Genomic DNA, 21,751 nt, shown 5'->3' on the forward strand with positions numbered 1-21,751 from the left:
CTCTGGCGACAAGAGTTTGACGTGGTCTGTCGCACGCCTCGCACCATGTTTCAGTTATTTTCATCACCGAAATGGTATACTGGAGGTCGTCATTTTCATATCAACCTTCATAAAAACAACACCAACATAGTATGTGTGTATGATCGTCTTTCTTTCGGATCCGTACGAAGGCCTATTATCAAGGTGCTTCTGTCCTTTGAAGAATCACCTTCGATTCCTTCATCTTGCAGATCCTTCAGCTTCAGCATGTCTAGGTCCTCCATAACAGCACCCTCATCAGCTTTCACACCCACCATGGCTTCAACGCCACTTCTTCACCGATGAAGACGACCTCAACGGCAACTTCGGAAACATCTTCAATAAAGTTGGAAACCTCTCCTCCTTCACCATCGGACTAATTTTCAACATCACCAAGTGTTGACAAAATGGCTTCGATTTTTTCATTGTTCATTATTGGTATACTCTTGTAGATACTACCACTACATACTGAGTGAAGTTCAAAATCATGAGTCGATTTTTATGTTTTTAATCGTAGATGTGGTAGTCTCACCCACCCTTCACTCTGTGTTCATAAGAGAAAATCGAGGATATGAATAATTCTATATCTAATAGTGAATACCAATATGCCTTTTCTGAAAGAGTGGGATTATATGCCGAAAGTATGCGGCTTTCTAATCAAAATTTAGCAAATGACAGTGTATTACATTCACCATGTTTATTGGCCTGTCAGCCTATGTACCAGACTGTATTGTAGATATGTGTCGAGAAATTCAGCTCCACTTCTGAAGAGGACAAAAGATTCAACTCCAGAAATAGGACACCACCATCAGTGCTGCAAATGTTTTACCGGAATTGTACTTATATAATTATATGGGAATTTCTAGAAATATTTGCATATACTGTGCAGCAACTTCCGAGTTACTTGTCCAACTTTGTCTACACTGTGATGAATATGCAGCCTATTGTTGCAACAATTTATGTAGTACATGTAGAAATGGATGAGTATCATGTTAAAATGTTGGTCATCTCCATCTCAACAGGAGCATTCACTTCCGGAATTGTTGGTGTCTGACCAGATAAAAGCAGATAGAAAGACGAGAGATAATTGGTGATCGTATACGAACATACATCCCGTTGTATGCGGAACCTCCTGCTGCAGCGAACACTACTGCTCATTGATATATGATAAATTATATGAAAAATCATTGGATCACTAATATAAAAAAAAATTCAATACATCTTTTTTTTCCATCAAGTACCACAATAATTGAATTGAACTAATGAATTTTCATTCATCCATGAATTGTGTTCCCAAAATGTTACCCTAAATCACTGATTAACCTATATTTAGATTAGTGGTTGGATAGTGACCTCAATATGGAAAAGTCGTATTTATAGGACAAAACTTAAAACATGAAGTTCTATTACCAAGAAATTGAAACGAGTTGTGTAATATCACGTGTAATGAACTGAAACTATTCTAGACCCATGCAAGTAATAATAAAACAAAGCCTCCATATATATACATATTTATTGAAACTAAAATCACCTCAAAACTCAAAATATCAAACTTAAAACTAAGGAAACTCATAAAAAATAAATACCTACTTGTCTATGAACTTGAAGAAACAAATTCTAAAATTAGTCAACATCACTTTTTTCAAATCAATTATTATCCAAAGCAGTCGTAGAAAACTATAAATTAAAAGCAAATGGACTGGTTTGATGGTCATAATGAACACAAAAACTCTAAGTACTACCAGCCTTTTTAAGTATTCCAATCAAGAAGTGCATAGTACTGCATATAAATAATGGAAGACGAGATGAATACACAAATAGGAAAGTAATGGAAAGTGTGGTGAATGAAAGAGGAAGTATAATGATGAAGTGGAACATGTATGAATTGAAATAAAAAGTGTATTGAAAATGCAACCTTTAGAATATACAGAACCAGCCCATTACCATTGCGGGGTAATGAGTTTATCTTTTGGTAAAAGCGAAATTTGTTTTAGCACTACTTTCCTTATAAAAGTAAAAAATAAATATGAATCCGTTCATATATCATTGGTATCAAAATGAATCATTGAATAGGTTCATCAGAGAGTGCTCGTAAAATGCGATAAGAGCCATGATACCCAAACCTACGAGAAGTCCACCCAAATGGAGCACACACTGCATCAAATTGCCTTCATCCTCATGTGCTGAGCTAAGCTCGGGTATCAGGTCTACCAATGCAATGTAGATGAACATACCTGCTGCTGCGGCGAATACCCATGAGCTAGCATATTCTGTGTTACCTGAAAAAAAATGTAGGAAGTTTATCTACTGAATTTTCCCATTAACTTCCTTAATGACAAACGACTCAAACATTGATATATAATTTCAAGTGTGATAGAATAGAATAATATTCACGAATATACAGTGAATAATATTCATCAATATACAGTGTACACATCACAAGTCAAATAAACCATGCAAAATGCTTAAATCCTAAAATACAATATCTATATTTACTAAATATTATACAGGATGGCTCACTGGAAAGCATAACAGATATCTTAATATCTGTTTAAAATCTGTTTTTCCGTTAATCAGCTGTCGCCTCCATACGAACGACAACTCTCAGAAGTTGAAAAACTTGTGCGAGCTAAGGACTAACGAGGTCTTACCTTTTAACGTGTGATTCCTAACACGGTTGCAGAATCATCCCAGCTATATATTTATATTTACTAAATATTATACAACGCAAAACATAACTGTTATAGAAAGAATTTTTCACAAAAAAAGTCTGTTCGCAAAGGGGATAAGTTTTGACTTCAAAACAAATGAGAGTAAGAGTTTCTAAAGCTGATGTATCTTGGGAAGTTTTGGTCAGTGGCCTACAATTTACTATACTCTGTTTCTAAAAAAAGTATTTGTGATGTTTCCTCACTTAGTGATACAAGAATCTTTCTATACCTTTTTTCACACTTCCAATTAACCTTTCCCTGTGGGGCTGCCAGTGGTAGGAATTTAAAGTTGATGCCTTTCTATTACACTGAATCTACTATTGAAAGCAGTCAATGTTCTGCAGGACCTCTTTTATTTTTCTGCACATAACGCACAAAATAATCTTGAAATAATAAGAACCTCAGGTATGTTGTATGCCTATCCCCTATTGGGCAGCCTTAAGTCTCTAAGGAGACTTGAGACAATGCAGGTGCTCTGTATTTGCACGAATAGTGACAGATACATTTTATTGGTTGCCCTGTTAGGTCTGGCTGAAATTGAGATGGTCACTGATCATATCAGGAGGCTGTCTCAGAAATTCTTCAAGTTCTTTCCGCCGAAAAGCTCGCTGACGAAGGACGTCACGGCGCTTAGAAGGTACCATAATTAGTCCCGTAAACACGGGCTAATATATGATTCATTGGATATCTTCCGTGAGCGGCACAAATGCGATCGCGCTTAGTTCATGGAAAATTCAAGGCATTTCGTTGAACTACTAGGGAAAATCGAAGTCAAAGAGCAGGATCAACTGATCAGTTTCAACGTGGAAAGCCTCTACACCAACGTTCCTGTCGAAGAAGTACTTCAAATTATACAGAAGAAGATAAAAATGAGAAATGAAACTTTCTATGTTTATTTACCACTTTCATTTCTAACTAACGAGTTTATTGTAATTGTTTGAAAATGTCTTTATAGGACGAAACTGCAGTAACATTAGTTACAAATAAAAGTGGAATTGTCTGACCTGACATTATTATATTCGGCTCGGAGACATTTATTTTTTTTGAGAAAACCGCTGCCTTGGTTTTTGTAGCATTGAATTGATCCTGGTTACTTTCAACCAATTCGAAATTACTTCTAGACATGTGTGCTGTCGTCAGGAAAGCAAAATATTGGATTCTTCGTTTTTTCCAATAACTCGTTGATATACAATAAAAAGAGGGTTGGAGACAATATGGATCCCTGGGGAACACCAGCGTTGATGGTAAAAGTATTCGAGAGATATCCATCGACGGCCACTTGTAGGCAACATTCTTTCAGGAAGCTGAAGAGCCATACACAAAAATGATCCGACAAGCCATAACATCGAAGTTTGGTCAGCAAACTCTCATGCCACACACGCATATCAAACGCAACACCTCTTGTTGCAATTGAACCACCCGCTTGTGCTAGTGATGAAATTTTGGATTTTGTGAAGTTTTGATTAACATCTTTAGCTACTGACCAGAAGGATCTAGACCCGTTGGGATTGGCAAGCAATTTATCCCAATTTTTATGAAGTTCTTTGCTTTCATTTATTCTAAATTTGCAGTTGTTTCGAGTGTTAACAAACCTAGTTCGGTTTTCGACACTGGGATTTTTGCGCCACTGCCACTAGGCGAGATTTTCAAAGGTGACAGCTTGCTCGCAAATTTTGTTGAACCAAGGTTTGCCGTTAGAAGGAATTAGAAAATGAATATATGCATCCATGGATGAAAGAATAACTTTCGTGACTTCAGAAGCACAAGTTGATGGATCTTTAGATCTGAAACAAACATCTAGACAAGCGAAATTTAGGAAATGGTTTTGAAGATTCCCCCGTTTAGCAGATCTGTAGTGCCAAACTTTGCGCGGCTTAGATTGTTCCTCAACATTTATCGTTAATTCACTCAACACTGAAATGATGATCCCAATGGAAATTCATGTAGCAGTCCTTTGAAAACCAACTTGTTAGGATGATTTGAATATAGGTAAATAGCCTGTGTTTGGTATTTGAGTTTTTCAATTGTTTGAGTGGTTTAAAATTGTGTTGAAATCTCAAATTTTACATCACCTTTTTCAGAAAAGGGAGATCTACATTTGTAGTATATTTTGGATTTGATTCTTTCATCATTTATCCATCAATTTGCTGTAATCGTCTAGTTGAGGTGCCAGTTATTATCATAAACCCCACAACATTTCTTATCATTATTTTTATTTCGCACTTGTATTGAACTTTAAACCAGTGGCGTGCTGATTATCTTGGAGTCGAAAAAATGGATAAATGTGGTTATTGTAAGGATGAATTCAAAGACGATGATTAACGTGTTTGCTGTGACAGTTGTCTTACAACAGTGCATTTCAAGATAAATTGAAGGCATTAAAGGATGAAGTTCAAATTTTGAAGCAAGTTTACTCTGTTCGAGTAAATTTGGATTATCGAATTTTAGAGAAAATTGTAAATGAAGTAGAGGAAAGAGCCAAGCGTCGGTCTAATCTAATCATTTTTGGTTTGGACGAACATGATCAGGAGGGAATCACAAAAACAGTGACAAAGCTGAAGTGTCGGAGATCATTAAAATCGTTCAACCTAACATTGAAATATCCAAACTAAGAATTCGACTGGGCCGATTTGATTCTGCAAAAAAACGGCCTGGTAGAATTAGTCTGGCAAATGAAAAACTTTCAGGATATTATCAGGAATACAAAAAATCTTGTGAATTCTAGATTCGAGAATAAAATCAGATTATCCCTAGATAAAACTCCACAGCAACAGGAATTGTACAAGAAAACTCGTGACAAACTTAATGAATGTATACAGGCTGGCGAATCAAAGCTGATAATAAAATATAAAATTAATATTTCTTTAATTGTAGCAAAAATTAGAACTGCCCAACAGTATTCATGACACCTGCTATTTTCAAAACGTTCGCGGAATTCCTTCAAAATGCGAAGCTTTTTATTATATGTGAGTCAAGAGGAATCCGATCTTATTGCTTTATGCAAAACTAATATATCGTCTGACGTCTCCAATAGTCAATATTTCTGAAAAGACCATAAATTAGATGTTGTATCTCAAGAAAGTGGCGATGGTGTTTTACTAGCTATAAAAAACCATATTCGAAGTGAAATAGTAAATGTTGACTTATTTGATAATATTTTCCTTATTGATTTGCTCATATGTAGATGCTTATCTCTTATAAATTTCTTTGTGCCTCATTTTAGAACTAGAAGTACGAAAAAATTTTACAGCCGACTGGCCAGAACCAATTTGTACCTCAAGTCACTTATCTTTAGCGTTTGCAATAATTTCAATTTAATTTCAGATTTGTATGATATCAATTTTGATTCCCTAGAGTATATTGTTGAAACTGCATCTTAATTTTTCATGGAGAATTTTTAATTTACTGGTATAGTTTTTTTTTATTTCATTATATTATATTTTTGTTATTCACTTTCTCAAATTGTAACTTTGTAATAAACACCTATATTATTTCTTCAACATACTTAGTTTGTAAATGGTTTTTAATTGTTGGGTAGTAAAGGTTATTATTATTATTCTGGTCTGGATATTTTTGGGCATACTCCCTCGACGCCAAAAGGCAATACTCTAAACAGTCACCAATCGCTAATATCATATCTATCCGCTTTTGAATGGTAAAGTTTTCATTCTCAAATAATATTGTTTTGAATAATGTCAAACGATAACTGTAAGATACTGAAATTGGGGCTATCTGTTATTTCCTTGGGAAGAGAATTATAAGTTTTCATGCATAGTGTAATGGGATTATTTAAGCCAATATTAGTATGTATAGGTTCTAAAAAGACATTATAATGGGTACGAACGAGTATTGTATTTGTGAAGCTGACTTGTTTAACTTGTTCATGTATAACATTGTATGCAAATTTACCTTGCTCGATTTCTAGAACATCCTGAATAGGCAGTATCTTGGTTACACTGTATAAAGTATCAGCTGAGGTTCTGTAATCAAGCCAGAATAACATTTTCACAACTTTGTTTTGAAGTATTTTTACTTTTTTGAATAATGTCTGTCCACATGTACCCCTTATAGGAATTAAATAGCTAAAAATTGATAAGAAATATGCACTGTATATTTGATGGAGTGAAGATGGGCTTAAGTAGGTTCTATAACGATATAGGGCACTAACCATTGGAATTACTTTTTTTTCTACATGGGTGATATGGTTATTCCAGCATAAGTTTTCATCAACTATTAGTCCCAGATATTTGGTATTATGGACTCTCGTTATTTCTTTGCCTCCTATCTCCACTTTGATGTCCTGTTGTTTCATGTTTTTTTGAGGGAAGATTATAAAAGTAGTTTTCTTTACATTGATCTGAAGTTTATTTTTTGCAAGCCATCTGTGATACCTTTCAAGGTAGGCATTTACTAGTGTTTCGAGTTGTTCCAAGTATTTACCCTTATATACAAGAACAGTATCATCTGCGAATTCAAAGTATCTACCTATAATGTTAGCAGTTTTCAATGACAGATGTAATGTATAGAGTAGGGGTCCAAGGACTGAGCCTTGGGGCACACCTGCTTTGGTAGTTTCAGTTTGGCTTGAAATGCCATCAACCATTGTGAATTATTTGAGATCTAGAAGGTATGTTTTTAGTAAAGAGAGAGCATTTCCTCTCATTCCCATTTCTTCAATTTTTTTAAGTAATATAGAGAAATCAACAACATCAAATGCTTTTTGTAGATCAACAAATACAGCAATAGTGTAGTATTTATCATCCAGTGAAGAATCAATGTGGTTAATGAAATCTATAGTTGCACTCAGGGTGCTACTATTTTCTTGGAATCCATATTGGTAATTGTCAAAGGCAACACATTTTTTCATGTAATTGATAATACGTTTCTTTAAAATAACTTCTATTACTTTTGACAGAGTCGGAACTGAAATAGGTCTATAGTTATCAATAATGTTATTTGGTCTTGACTTGTGTATAGGTGGTACCTTGCTGACTTTGAGAATATCTGGCAATATACCTTGTTTGGAAGATTCATTTATTAATTTGACTGAAATAGGTATAATATAATCCTTGAGTGTTAAAAGATCGTTAGTATTTATGTTATCATAACCAGGTGCTGCATTTTTATTCAACTTATATAATTCTTCGTGAACTTCTTGGGAGTTTGTATTGTATAGGTACATTGAACAATCACTTGTGATTTCCTCAAACTCAGTAGATGACGCTGTTTGTAGGTTTACACTACTCATTATTGATTTACCAATATCAACGAAATATTTGTTCATTTTTTCAAGAATTTGTCCCTCAATTTCCAAATTAGTTATTTGATTACTTTGGTTATTGCCTTTATTAAGATTATTGATGAGTTTCCATTGCTTTTTCTGGTTATTGCCTGTATGGCTCCATTTCTTTTGTAGAATATTTTTCTCAAGTGACCTTTCAGTTTTTTATCGATGATAATAACTAGATATTCCACTTCCGCTGCAAATGGAATAACCTCACCATCAAAGACAACTGTAGGTAAATCACCCAGATTCCTTTGACTGGTGAATGAAACTATCAAAGTGTTTCTGGGGTTTGCAGACATCTGCTCCCTCTGGCACTAACAACGAACATTGTCTAAGGTTCTTTGGAGGATATTACACACTACCCTTTCCGACGCGGAAAGATGACCAGGTGTATTATTTATTTCAATTTATTTTATTATCTACTATATCTGTATTTTGCGTGTAGTAATGTAAAAAATGTCTTTATTGAGTATTGTAAAATCATTTCAAAAACTACCATGAGGAATACTTTCCTGATGTGAATTATTGTTGATAAAGTGTTGATTGAATATATCATTTGAAGTAGAAAATACTTTGGCTAATTTTTTTCCCATTAAATATGCAAATAAGACAAACGCTACTAATACATAACAATGAACAACTGTTCCAAAAATAACTTATCAAAAAAGTTATTACTCACCCAACACCAGCCCAAAGACGTTCCCAAACACGCACAGGATGCTCGAAAGCACGTTGTAGAACAGCGCCTGCTTGATGGTCATTCCTGCTTGCAGCAGCACGGCAAAATCGCCAAGCTCGTGCGGTAGCTCGTGGCAGAACACCGCCACCGTCGTCGAGAACCCACCGGCCAAACTTCCCGAGAAGGCAGCCCCGATCGCCATGCCGTCCGTGAAGTTGTGCAGGCCATCACCCATGATTACCATCCACGCAACCGAGGAGAAGTTCCGTGGCGCGGCGTGGACGTGGCCGTGTTTATGGCTGTGGCCATGGTGGTCGTTACGATGCTCACGCACGATAACGGTGTAGTCTTCGTTCGGTTTATCAATGGAAGTGGGTCCCAGCATGCGGTTCATTTCGGAGAGGGCGCTGCTCTCGATTGTGTTCTGATTGGCTTCGAGATCATCGGCGGAGCGCGAGATCTTGCACGATTGCTTATCGGAGTTGGGGGTCGGGTCGAGGGGAGTTGTCGTCGAAGTTTTGTCCGACTCGTAAAGGGTGCCTGAAATAGATAACAGTGTCGAAATAGTAATAAAGCTAATGGCAAAACATTAGATAATGAAATCGTTAGCAAAAAATAATCCAAAATCTATGAGTCACTTTGAAGGGCATTGGATCATTTATTTACGAGCCTCGTCTATGTGAATTGGCTACAAATTGACCAAGAACTCAACCTTAATTTCAAGAATGATCTTAGAGTATGTTAGAGTCTATGAACACAATATTTAAACACGTTTTTCCATTATGACAGATTTATTACAGTGGTTAAGGGTAAAAAAGAGTGTTATGAAGGTACAGTTGTCAATTGCAGACGGTAAATTAATTAATACACAGATTCAGTCGTAATCTGATGATAGTTCTTGTTATTTTTATAAAAAATAAACCCAACTTTAAACATATAGTAATATATTCAGCATTTACCATACATAAGGCGGCCATTCTATATATATTATTATTAATTTGAAAGGGTTATATTTTTAGGAGTGAATAATTTTTGGGAAAATTTTCAGCTTTCTACTACTCCATCTCCATCTACCACTCCAAATGGAGTGGTAGAAAGCCAAAAACTTTCTTTAACAAAAAATATTATTATTAAATTTGAAATTACATGAATAATATCTGCACTAATGGTTTTAAAATCTAGAACAATTTGCTCCTTCCCCATAATTTCGTTTATTCGGTAATTTAATTTCTGGTCTCAGGAATCTCCATTAACCCATTAAGCGCCGTTGATGCGAAAACGCAACGTTATCTTAACATTTTTTTTTTTACGAAAGCAAGTACCAATATTCTCATTTTTCTTTCGGTTTCATGTTTGTAAAAGGTCATTGGTGACTCATTATTTTTCTGTGGAGATCACATCAGGTTTTTCTTTTTTTTCATACAACTTACAAATTTGCGTAATTTCATTATTCAGTCATCCTATTCAAGATCATCCTGTAACTTCAGGATAGCAAAACATGTTCATCTCGTTATTTGGCATTTTACGAAGGAAATATAGTTCTCGTGGAGTGACAACAAAAAATCTCGATATATTTGTATAAAAAAAATACAGTCATTCAAAAATAATGTTGCGTTTTCGCACCATCAGCGTAAAATGTTAGCAATGGAATAAGAAATGTACTGGAGTAGAGATGAAGACAAAGGTGTAGGTGCTTGTGAAAAATTGTATGAGTAGAAACAAATTTTGAAATATAAAAAGAAACCTACATTTGTGTGATAATGCTGAGCTAGACAAAAATGACAAATTTGCTAAGTTACGTCCATTATTTGACGCTATAAATGAAAGGAATTTACAATTCGGACTGTTTTCAATCGACGAAGAAATGGTTCCATACTTCAGCAGACACTCTGCTAAAATGTTTATAAAAGGAAAACCAGTCCGTTTCGGATTCAAAATACGGTGCCTCTGTTCAGAAGATGGATATTAATTTCAGTTTATGCCTTACGGAAAAAATCGAAATGGGTCTTGGAGCAAATGTTGTCAGTTTGTTGAAAGTCGTTGAGCATCCTTCCTCACACAGGATATTCTTTGATAACTTCTCGTCCTATAATCTTTTTCATTTCTTGGCGAAAGACACATATATGCAACAGAAACGATACGAGACAACCGCATTTCGAATTGTAAGCTTGAATCAACAAGCACCATAAAAAAAAGAGAGGACGTTTCGACTACAGATTTCATTCAAAATCAAAGTCATGTGTTGTGAGTTGTGAGCCTCATCACGAATAATATTTCTATAAATCCAATTCAACCTGTAAAGCGTTATGACAGAAAACTGAAAAAAATAAATAAATATTCTGCAACCATTGGTGATAAATGAATATAATAAATACATGGGCGGCGTTGATCTCCATGACAATGGAATCGCGAATTATCACATTAGAGTGCGCGGAAAGAAGTGGTTGTGGCCTTTATTCATAAATAGTGTAGATAGCGTCATTGTGAATGTTTGGAAATTATACAAAATGACGCACCCCAAAATTACACAACTTGAAGTCAGATCGTATTTGGTTATGGCTCTCATGAAAACTGAAGAAATCACACAAACTGCTAATAATAAATCTGAAATAACTCGTGTGAGCAATCAGGGTCAAAGAAAACCAACTCGTACTCAGACAGTTTTCATGTGTGAAAACTGCAATGTCCACTAACAATTTATCTGTTTCGTTTCATTGCATAATATATATTTTGTACTCTACATTTTCAAATTTGAATAATTTTTTTACCGGATTAGGCCATTGTAGCGAAAACGCAACATTATATTTTTCGTCACACCCTGTATGAATAATTTTTTTTTCATGGAAGAACTTTCAGTAGGGCCTAATGAATCCAATAATGTTATTTTTTCTTTAATCAACCCCTCATTCATAGCTCGGCGGTTAATGGGTTAAGAAACACTTCTATTTGCTTCTCATATTAACTGGATCACTAGACATCTATCTCTTTACTCGTATCAGACAAACTTGTGATTAATTTACATTCTGATTGAATGGTTATTTTTATACACTCACACTGAGTGAAAAACTTTCGGAATGAATATCAAAACATTATTATTGCATAATATGGAATATCAAATCAAAATCGAATATTCTAACCAGAATGCTTTTCCATCTACCAAGACTAGACATTGAACGTTATAGAAGTAGTAGAAAATCATGAAGCAGTATCATTAATATTGGTTAAGAATATAAGAATATAAATGGCCACAGATGTATGAATAACAAGTTTATCACAGTCAATATACTTAATGTAGTATTATTATATTAGATAAAGAACACCAACATATACATCTATATGTAGGGTTCAAAAGAGACTAAACTACATCAAAATGCAGAATGATACGACACGAAATATTCAACACGAACAACATTAGTTTAAATTATCATTGAAGAATTCTTCCAGGGAATAATAAGCTTTGGAGAGAAGCAAAGTTTTCAATTTATTCTTCATGATCATAGAAGACAAAGTTCTGAGAGATTCAGGTATCTTCTTATAAATATTAATGATTGAAAAAGGTATATTTCTTTGAAGATAGGTCAAATGTGTTGTGGGCATAGTTCCTATCATAAGTCGCAAAAAGAAATATATTTTCTTTGACAAATACCAGAATATTTTTTGTGTATGTGCAGACCGAGCATTATGCCATATCCGTGTTAGGAATCACACGTTAAAAGATAAGACCTCGTTAATCCTTAGCTCTCACAATTTTCTCAACTTCCGAGAGTTGCCGTTCCTTATGGGGGCGACAGCTGCTTAACGGAAAAACAGATTTTAAACAGATATCTGATACGACTCTGAATATAACCATTATATGCTAACATCGCAGCCTTAGTGGATATATTTTGTGTAATTATTTTCAGGGCATAGCAGTATCTTGACATTTGTGCTGCCACTTTATCTATGTGGCTCTTCCAGTCCAGCTTTGAGTCAATTATAATTCCAAGAAAGAAAAGTTGAGTCACTGGTTCTAAAGTAGTTACACCATCACTCAAAGTATTATTTGTGCCGTTTTAGGTAAAAGATATGATTTGTGTCTTGTTTTTGTTCAGTTTGAGATTGTGTGATGTAAAGTACACCTCCAGAATCTTTAGCTTGAAAAATATATTTTCCTTAAGGTAGTTGTGATCAGTTAAACTAAAAACCACAAAACAGTCATCAGCATACTGAACCATGTATGATAGATAGATAGATAGATAGATAGATACATTTATTTCAACAGAGTATTTTATAATCATTCACAGGAGTGGCAGAATATTTTTGTCTGTGAAGTACCTCAAAAGGAAAATTGTAAAAATATCAAATATGTGTACATATAAATCTAAAAATGAAGCATTCAAAATAAATAGCTTCAAGTTTCAAACACGATTACAAAAATATTAAAATGTGCGTCATATTGCGCATGATTACTGAAAGTAGAGATAATTTCTATGAATACATAGCGCAATTTTGAATAAAATTTGGTTCATAAATTTCCACAGGCCAGAAAATATTCATCAGTATTGTAGGGCTCTAGATTACATAAGAATTTTCTTACAGATTTGAGAAATCTGTTAGCAACGACAATATCTTTTATGTTTTTCAGAAGATTATTATAAAATTTCATTCCAGCATAGATAGTGCTACGTTCATATAGGGATTTTGCATGGATGGGACATGAGAAGTCTTTCTTTTGTCTTGTCTCGTAAATATGCATTTTGCGATGTATGTCAAAATGGCCTGGATGATAAATTTTATTGATTCATATATATAGATTGCTGACAAAGTAAGTAGTTTGTTGATCTTAAAGGCTCCTCTGCAGGAATCTCTTGTATTTATATTAAAGATTATTCTGATAATTTTTTTTGACATAGGAAAACTCTATTAAACTTATGACATGAGCCCCAAATGATTATCCCTTGTCTCATAGCGGAGTAAAAATTCGCATAATATACTGTAACTAGTGCTTCAAGATCAACATTTTTTTATTAGAACTCTCATGGCGTATGTTACCGAGGATAGTTTATGGCAGAAGTTGTCTATCTGACTTCTCCAACTTAAAGTGTCATCAAGGTAAATGCCTAGAAACTTCACTGAAGTATTACAAATGATTTTTTGATTGTGCCTAATTATGTTTTGTGGTGTTTCTATACTGCTATTGACTTTGAACATGATACAATTTGTTTTTCCATCGTTCAGAACTAACTTATTCTCTAAAAAATAATCTTTGAATTGTTCTATTATTTTGCTACCCTTTTTTATAATATCAGGTAAGTTCGCACCTGTTAATAGAAGACTGATATAATCAGCATAATTGATCATGTGAGCAGTGTTTATGTCTGCTATAACCTCATTGATATCGTTGATAAATATAATAAATAATATTGGACCGAGAATACTACCCTGTGGGACACCCACAGACACATCCAAAGCATCAGATCTTGCCGTTTTGTCTTTTTGATTCAGTTCTACTATTTGCTTTCTGTTTTTCAAATTTGAATTGAACTTCATACGATTTTCCACGAATTCCATATTTATAGAGTTTCCATAATAAAATGTCATGATCTATGCAATCCAAGGCTTTAGATAAATCCATGAAAACTCTATATGATAGATCTCTTTTGTCCATTGCTTCTAGGACTTCATTGCTGAGATACATCAAAGCAGTTTCAATTGACTTATTTTTTAGATAGCCATGCTGGTTATTAGAAAACATTTTGAAGTTTGTGAAAAATTTTACTAATCGATTTACCATTGCTATTTCAAAAATTTTTGATATACATGTTAAAAGACTGATTGGCCTGAAGTTGGAAATGTCCGACTCATCCCCTTTTTTGTGAAGTGGTTTCGCTATCGCTTGCTACCTCGCATGGATTATCATATTCGAATTGTACGGTTTGGGATGCACCTGTCACTTCTCTAATAATTTGCCACATCGTTTTGGATATATTATCAGACTCAAAAATTTTATTTCTATAATAGTCATATTTTGCAGATTCCAAGTGATTGATGTAATTTCTCTATATCTACTTATATGCATTATTATAATCAGTATCAATTGTAGAAATGGATTGATAAAAGACAAGTTGGTTTTTCATAGTAATCTCAGGTGAATTGAAAACTTAACTTTTAATACGTTTCTGGTGTTTATGCGTTTTTGGAAAGTGTAGATCAAAGTAAAAATTGAAAGTTTTACTGAAATTTGAGAAAGCTTCTTTTGTATCTTTGTATACATTTGTCCAGTTCTCGGAAATTAGGTTTGTACAAAATTCACTTATTGATTGGGAATCATAATATCGCCTCTGAACTTTTGTTGCTGATTGGGTTTTGTTTAAGTCACATAACAACTCTTACGGTGAGTGATCAGATATACCTGTTTCAATAACTATCCCTTTTTTATCACCTTCGAGATTCGTAATTATGTTATCTAGACAGGAACTGGAATGGGAAGTAACCCTTGTTGGTTTGTTGATGGTTGAAATGGAAATATAAGTAGCTAACAGATTTATGAAATCTTTACGCGTATTGCTTGTAAGAGAAAGGGTGTCTATGTTAAAATCACCTGCTATAAAATAAATAGTTTTTTCTATATAAAATATCTAACATGGTCTGAAATTTAGTTATAAACAATTTAACTTCACTTGATGGGGACCTGTAGATGCAAACTACATTGAACTTTATTTCACCAATTTTACAGGCTGCACTGGAGCACTCAAAATCATAGTTTTCAGCTAAGACGTTCACTTCATCGATTGGCCGCTAACGTTCTCCTTGGATACATATACAGCTGAGCCTCCGTGTTGGCCTTCTCTTCTGCAATAGCTAGAGACTTGAATGAGATCTTCGAAATTGTAATTCTTAATATTATGTTGTGATTGCCAGTGTTCTGCAATGCACACCACAGGACAATTCAGATCTTCAATGACCTTATGCATCATGTTTATGTTTTTCCTAAAGACTGAACATTTTGATGCATTAGAAATTCTTTTACATGGGAATATTTTGTGACCGATGTTCTTCCAAAAAAGTAACAGTCTGGTGTGGACTTCTGTTTTTTGTATTTTGGTTCTCAAGAAGATGATTGCCTCTCCTGAAGTTAAATCGCTCAAAACCTATATTTTTTGGCCAGAAACTGGGATCATATACCTTCTCTTTCAGACTCTGTGCAACACCTATAATAAATGATTGAATATTACGCCTTGTATTTAGTGTCTGTAGTTTTTTACTTCGATTACTTGGTTTTCTAGTGATTGTTCTGTTTGTGCTTCTATATGTTTTCTTTTGTTTTCCTCCTTCATATTATTGGGTACTTTGGTTATGAAAAACCATATATTTTTGTATTGATCATCATGCCCATGAAAATTACTATCACCTTCAATGTTTATTTTATTTTTACGACTCCTTAAAAACCTTCATTGCTATTATAATCATCATTTAAATGAATAATATCTGTCATAAACCTTCTTTGTTCATTTTCTAAAGCATTTATTTGATTTTCAGTTTGTGACTTATTTTCAATTTTAGATTCGTTAATTGTGACACGCTGTATGTTGTGGTTTCTTACAATGTCTAATACATCCATATGTTATTGAATGTGTTTTTCCTGGTTATTTATTCTGTTTTTTTTTGGGAATTTGTTTTACTTTATTGGATTTTAAATTTTTTGTTGGAATTGTCATACTATGTTTTATGGTTTGGGTTGGTCTGTCTTTAATGAATTTGTCTTCCAAAAATGCAATTTTCTCTTCCAGTAATATAATGACTCGTTCTCTGTCTGCAATAATGGATTCCTTATCAGCAGAAATTTGCCTAAGTAATTTATTTTCCTCTCTCAGGAAGTCTTCTTCAGATAAATAAAGTAGGTCATCAGCTTGTTTATCTGATTCATGCTTGCATTCCGCTATTTTTTGGTCACTAGATTGCTTGAGATACTTTGAATGGAAATAGTCATTACATTTGATACACTTTACTTTGTTTACTACTTTTTTCGAGCAATGTTTACAATTAAAATTCTCGTTTTCTGTGGGAGCTGGCGACGAACAACCTGCTCGGCACGCCATGTTTGATGAAAAATTCATCAACAACTTCAGGCACATTGTTAGTGTGAAGAATGTATAGTAGTGGACCCAACATTGACCCCTGGGGCACAGCTCTTACAATATATAGCATTTCTAATTTTATTAGATTTCCATCAGTATCCCTTTCAGTGACACATTGCTGTCTATTTTTCAAATAGGACGTACTTAGTTCGAGTGTCAGCCCTCTGATACCATAGAACGACAGTTTTGTAATTAATAGCCTTTGGTCAACACTGTCAAAAGCCTTGGACAAGTCCAGATTGACAGCTGTTGTAGCCTTTTTACTATTGATAGATTAAATTACCTTACATAGAGCATGATAGTTAGCTCGAGCTAACGACAGTATTGCAATGGGCCTATAGTTGATCATTTCATGTTTATTTCCAATTGTGAAAGATAGCTTTGACATGCACAATTTTAAGATTATCAGGAAAAATACCTGTCAAAAATGGTAAGTTCGTAATGTGAGCAATAGGTTCACATATTTCATATGCTACATGTTCAGTAATTTAGTTAGTATTTAATCTTCACCTATTGCTTCACTATTTTTTAACTTCAGAATAGTATCATAAACTTCTTTTGAATCTGTTGGGAGAAAGAAATTGTTTTTATCAAAAGATGGACGCTCTAAATACATATTGCTCTTATTTACACTATTCAAAGTTGTGCAGTTATTAATAAAGTACTGATTAACCTCATTTAGAGCTAGTTTTTTAATAGTTTCATCTGGAGAAATGTTTTCCGATACTGACATAGGTGGCGTAGTATCCGAATCAGTAATAGATTTGACCAGATTCCATACTTCTTTGGACTTATTGGTGGACATTTGAATGTAATTTTTATTACAGCGTTGTTTTGCTTCTCTAACTACTTTTTTGAAAATATTGCTATATCTTTGGTATGTATCATTAGATATGATGCCTTTTTTTAAAATGTGTATAAATGTTGTTCACGTTTGCTTGATGTTTTTATTCCTATGGTAATCCAATCTCTATTTTTCAAGTTGGTGTCTGCTTTACAAGATTTTAGTGGGGTGACTATATTCATTAGTTTTCTGAGGACTCCATTGAAATAATTATAGGCTTCATTTGGATCTTCATAGGAATAAAGTTGATATATGTTATTTTTCAATTAATTTTTCAATTGATCAAGCTTAGCACCTGAGAATACTCTTTTCTTATTTTTTGTATTTGTTTTTTTAGTTTCAATTTTCCCAGTTCTTTCAATTCTGAGCATTTGAGTCGGATAATGTAGAAGTAATAACTTCTCCAGAATGATCGTTTTCGAAGTTTATAAAAATATTATCCAGTAGTGAAGAAGATCTTGATGTTATTCTTGTCGGTTAATTTATTTGTTTGTCCAGATTAATAAGAGGTGTAGAAAATACTGAGCAGTTGCATTATTTGTATTCATAAGATTGATATTGAAATAACCACATAGTATTGTATCATATTTCCTGAATTTATTTTGTACAATATCAAGTATTTCACTGAGAACTTGTAGGAATATATCTAAATTTCCAAAAGAGGGCCTATAGATACAAATTATAGTACATTTAATTTCCTTAAAAACTACAGATGAGTATTCTATTATACTTCCGATACTTTTAATTCTGATTTCGACAATTTCACAACATATTTTTAGAGAAGATGCAGGGTCCGCCGTATATTCTTTCCCTTCTTGAGTATGAAGAGGTCATTTAATAGCCTTCTAAATTCATCAGATATTGCTCAGTCTCTGTGACCCAATGTTCGTTATACATACAAATGAGGGTTGAAATAAGATTTAGAAAGTTTTAGCTCAATTGGATAATTTTAAACAGTGCCTCAGCAAAATTGAATTTGAAAAAAAAATTCTAAAAAATCGCCGTTTTCTCCTCATAAAATGATAACTATTTTTCCTGGAAATTTGATTCTCATTTCATTTCATAGGAAATATTGCTATCTTCAAGTTTTATTCTAACCACTTTTTTTGTTAAAACGTTTGAATTTGAAGATTTCTATTATTTTCCAAGACCGGACATGATGCGAATCCTCAAAGTCGTTATTTTTAGAAAATAAGTGGAAAATGACAAGAAAGATACTTATTTTGATCGCTTTTGATCAATTATTTGTTTTAAAAAGTAGATATACATTCTGGTGAGTAATTCCTCAGAGCGTGTGGATCGCGATTACCTCATCGTTAAGTGTGATTTCGTGATTGGGTGGAATTTATGAATTCATACTGTATACCAAAGCCACACATCTGTGTAATTTTTTTTTTTTTCAAATACGGACATGTCTCTTTTATTAAATATTGATGAAATCACACTGATACATCACACTTGATATTTTTATTACTTTTCATTTAAGGCCAATTTTTTCTGAATCAATTTTAATACGGAATATTTTTTATTCTCAATAAAATATTAGTTTTTGTTTAATATATGATTATTCTGTAATTCAGTACACTTGAATAGCATCTCAATTCATTTACCATTTTTAAACACATAGGCTTTGCTTGGTTTACAGGAAAAATAAATGAGTTGTTGATATCTGTTAAGAACTGCTAGACATTTATGCATTTAGTTACACATTAAAGATATATTCAAATGACGAAAGAACTGATGTTCCATTTACTAATGCAAAATCAAATAGAAATTCTCTTTTGATGAGCTATACCCGAATCGTATTCCGAACATTCATATTTTTAGACTATTAAAAGAAATTTGAGAGACTATGGTGCATTTGAAAGAAATAAAACTAAAAAATATGTAGATACTGGAAGTGTGAGTAACTAAATAAATGTTTTAGGTGAGCAAATATTACCTCACGAACTAGGGACTTTTGTAAAATCTACCAGAAATATAAAAAAAAAACAAATACAAATGCTACAGGATACATGAAGTTCATCACTTTAATGAAAGGGATTACGAAAGGATAGTACGATTTGTGAAGTGGTTAAGACGTAGAAATAGGGTAGTTGGAAATATTTGTAAAGAAATAATATGGACGGATTAATCAAAATTCACCAACAATGGTTGGCTCAATTGAAACATTTCCAGAGAAAGTTCGGTTGGTTGGGAATTTTGGGAAAAAACATACTAGATCCTTTCTGTTACATGTATATGAATGGCGAAATGTATCTATATTTTTTATCCAACGAGTTTGATAGCTACTTAAAAAAATTCCGCTGAACATCCTCCGTGCCCCTCTCCATAATACAGCAATAGTAAGGGAACATTTACATGTAATATTCCCAACAAAATGGATTGAAAACAATAAACCAATTGTCTGGCCAACTCGATCCCCAGACCTTACTCCTTTCGATTTTTTGTCTGGGGATACATAAAGGATAAAGTTTTTTCGATACCTAGTACAGATATCAACCACCATGCTAGAAATTGTATGGATGGACAACTTATTAAATTCAACAAAGAGGTTGTCAATTCGAGAATCTAATGTAGTTTGTCATGTAGAATTCATTTTTAGTATTGGTTTTATTTTCCCCCAAAAATTTTAAATGAAACAATACAAAAATATCAAGTGTGCCAAAAATTAAAAATTAATGATAAAAAAAATTATCAGGGAGGGATTTCTCGATTTGGAATACCTTTAAGAATAACTACATACCAAGGTAGTCAATTTGAATCTTCACTTTTTGAAGAGTATGCAGCATATAAGTACCATAGCTTGCCACCATCTGATAATAAAATTATTGAGGCATGATTAGAAAAACAACTGCAGTGTTCTAGTGCTGAATTGGTTTATGGGGCAACTGTGAGGATACCCGGAGAACCTGTAGCAGAAAGTACTGTTCCTTCTTCAATAGTTTCTTCACAATCTTAGAGAAAACATGATGAAAACTGTATCGGTGAACAAAACGTATTCATGCAATAACCCTATTATCGAACTAAAAAGTTAAAAATATTTTTTTCAAATAAGCTTAGAACAATAACGAACGAAAAATACTAGTATTATTGTGAAAAAAGCAAAGGGCGCTTAATATACAAAAAATATAGCCCACGTTTTTTCACAATAATACTAGTATTTTTCGTTCGTTATTTTTTTAAGCTCATTACAAAAAATATATTTTGAACTTTTTAGTTCGATGTTCTTGAAAAGCGTGATTTTTTAATTGTTTAGTTTCGTATGCTATAACAGCGAGTATTTTAGTCTTATTAAACTATATTTACATTATCTAAACTTTGGGATCAATCAGCCGTATATTGTTTAGAAAAATGACCATGATATTTTCCGATTCTGGAGAGGGAGCCTGAAAATCAGCTACCAAGCCCAAGGCAGCAGGGGCGCAAAAGAGGGATACAAATAAGGCGGTAGGTGCGGGTGTTAATAAAAAAATCCTTGTTTCAAATGAAGAAATACAAGTAAAGTGAGTTAGAATTATATAAAGGAGGTTACGTACAGCGCCATCTGCCCGCGAATAGATCAAGCAATAATGTCGATATATCAAGGAGGTTATGTACAGCGCCATCTGCCCGCGAATAAATCAAGCAATAATGTCGATAATATTGTCAAATACAGATCCCGAGCTTGAGAGTAACAAACAAACACAGGTGAAGTTAATTAATGAAAGCTTGTTAGAAAAAATTATCAACTTGCTCCCATTTGTTAAAAAATGCTGTTGAAAAATACCTTGAAATACCTTGTAATGGATCATTCAAAGAGATCAAAAGAAAGCAATTGACTTTGTTAAGAAGGTGGATTTGTCTGGTTGAGTTAGGTGTACGCCACAATAAACCTTCTCGGATTGCAATGGAGGACCAAATAAACCCAATCATTTTTAACCTTCCACGTATGTCTTTTTCTATTTGATACCCAGACTTATAGATTTTGAAATATGTATATTAAGATTTTCGAAATAAAGAGCATTCAACCTCATTACTTCACTTTTGAATATTACATATATCAAGTACAGCTTGTCAAATCTAGGAAGAGATTTGAGAATTTTCTCTCTCTCT

The 21,751-nt window shown here is 33.5% G+C and overlaps 1 protein-coding gene across 7 annotated transcripts in view; it reads right to left on the reverse strand.

Moving 5' to 3' along the window:
• Positions 1-1,513: 1,513 nt before the first annotated feature.
• The window catches only part of foi (solute carrier family 39 fear-of-intimacy), a 35,997-nt gene continuing 15,759 nt past the window's right edge, over positions 1,514-21,751 (reverse strand). For 6 of the 7 annotated variants that reach the window (XM_074186308.1, XM_074186306.1, XM_074186310.1 and 3 more), the window contains 2 exons: positions 8,696-9,235; positions 1,514-2,297 (listed from right to left, as the gene is read on the reverse strand). In XM_074186308.1, the coding sequence (XP_074042409.1) occupies positions 2,071-2,297; positions 8,696-9,235 (767 nt within the window). In that variant the 3' untranslated portion in view covers positions 1,514-2,070. Of the gene's footprint in view, positions 2,298-6,638; positions 6,710-8,695; positions 9,236-21,751 lie in introns of all 7 variants that reach the window. The other variant, XM_074186311.1, reaches the window with a different exon arrangement.

This window comes from Leptinotarsa decemlineata, unplaced genomic scaffold, assembly GCF_025532065.1.
Source record: "Leptinotarsa decemlineata unplaced genomic scaffold, Ldec_3_MD MMD2_tig00078422_RagTag_RagTag, whole genome shotgun sequence".
Taxonomy (NCBI): domain Eukaryota; kingdom Metazoa; phylum Arthropoda; class Insecta; order Coleoptera; family Chrysomelidae; genus Leptinotarsa; species Leptinotarsa decemlineata.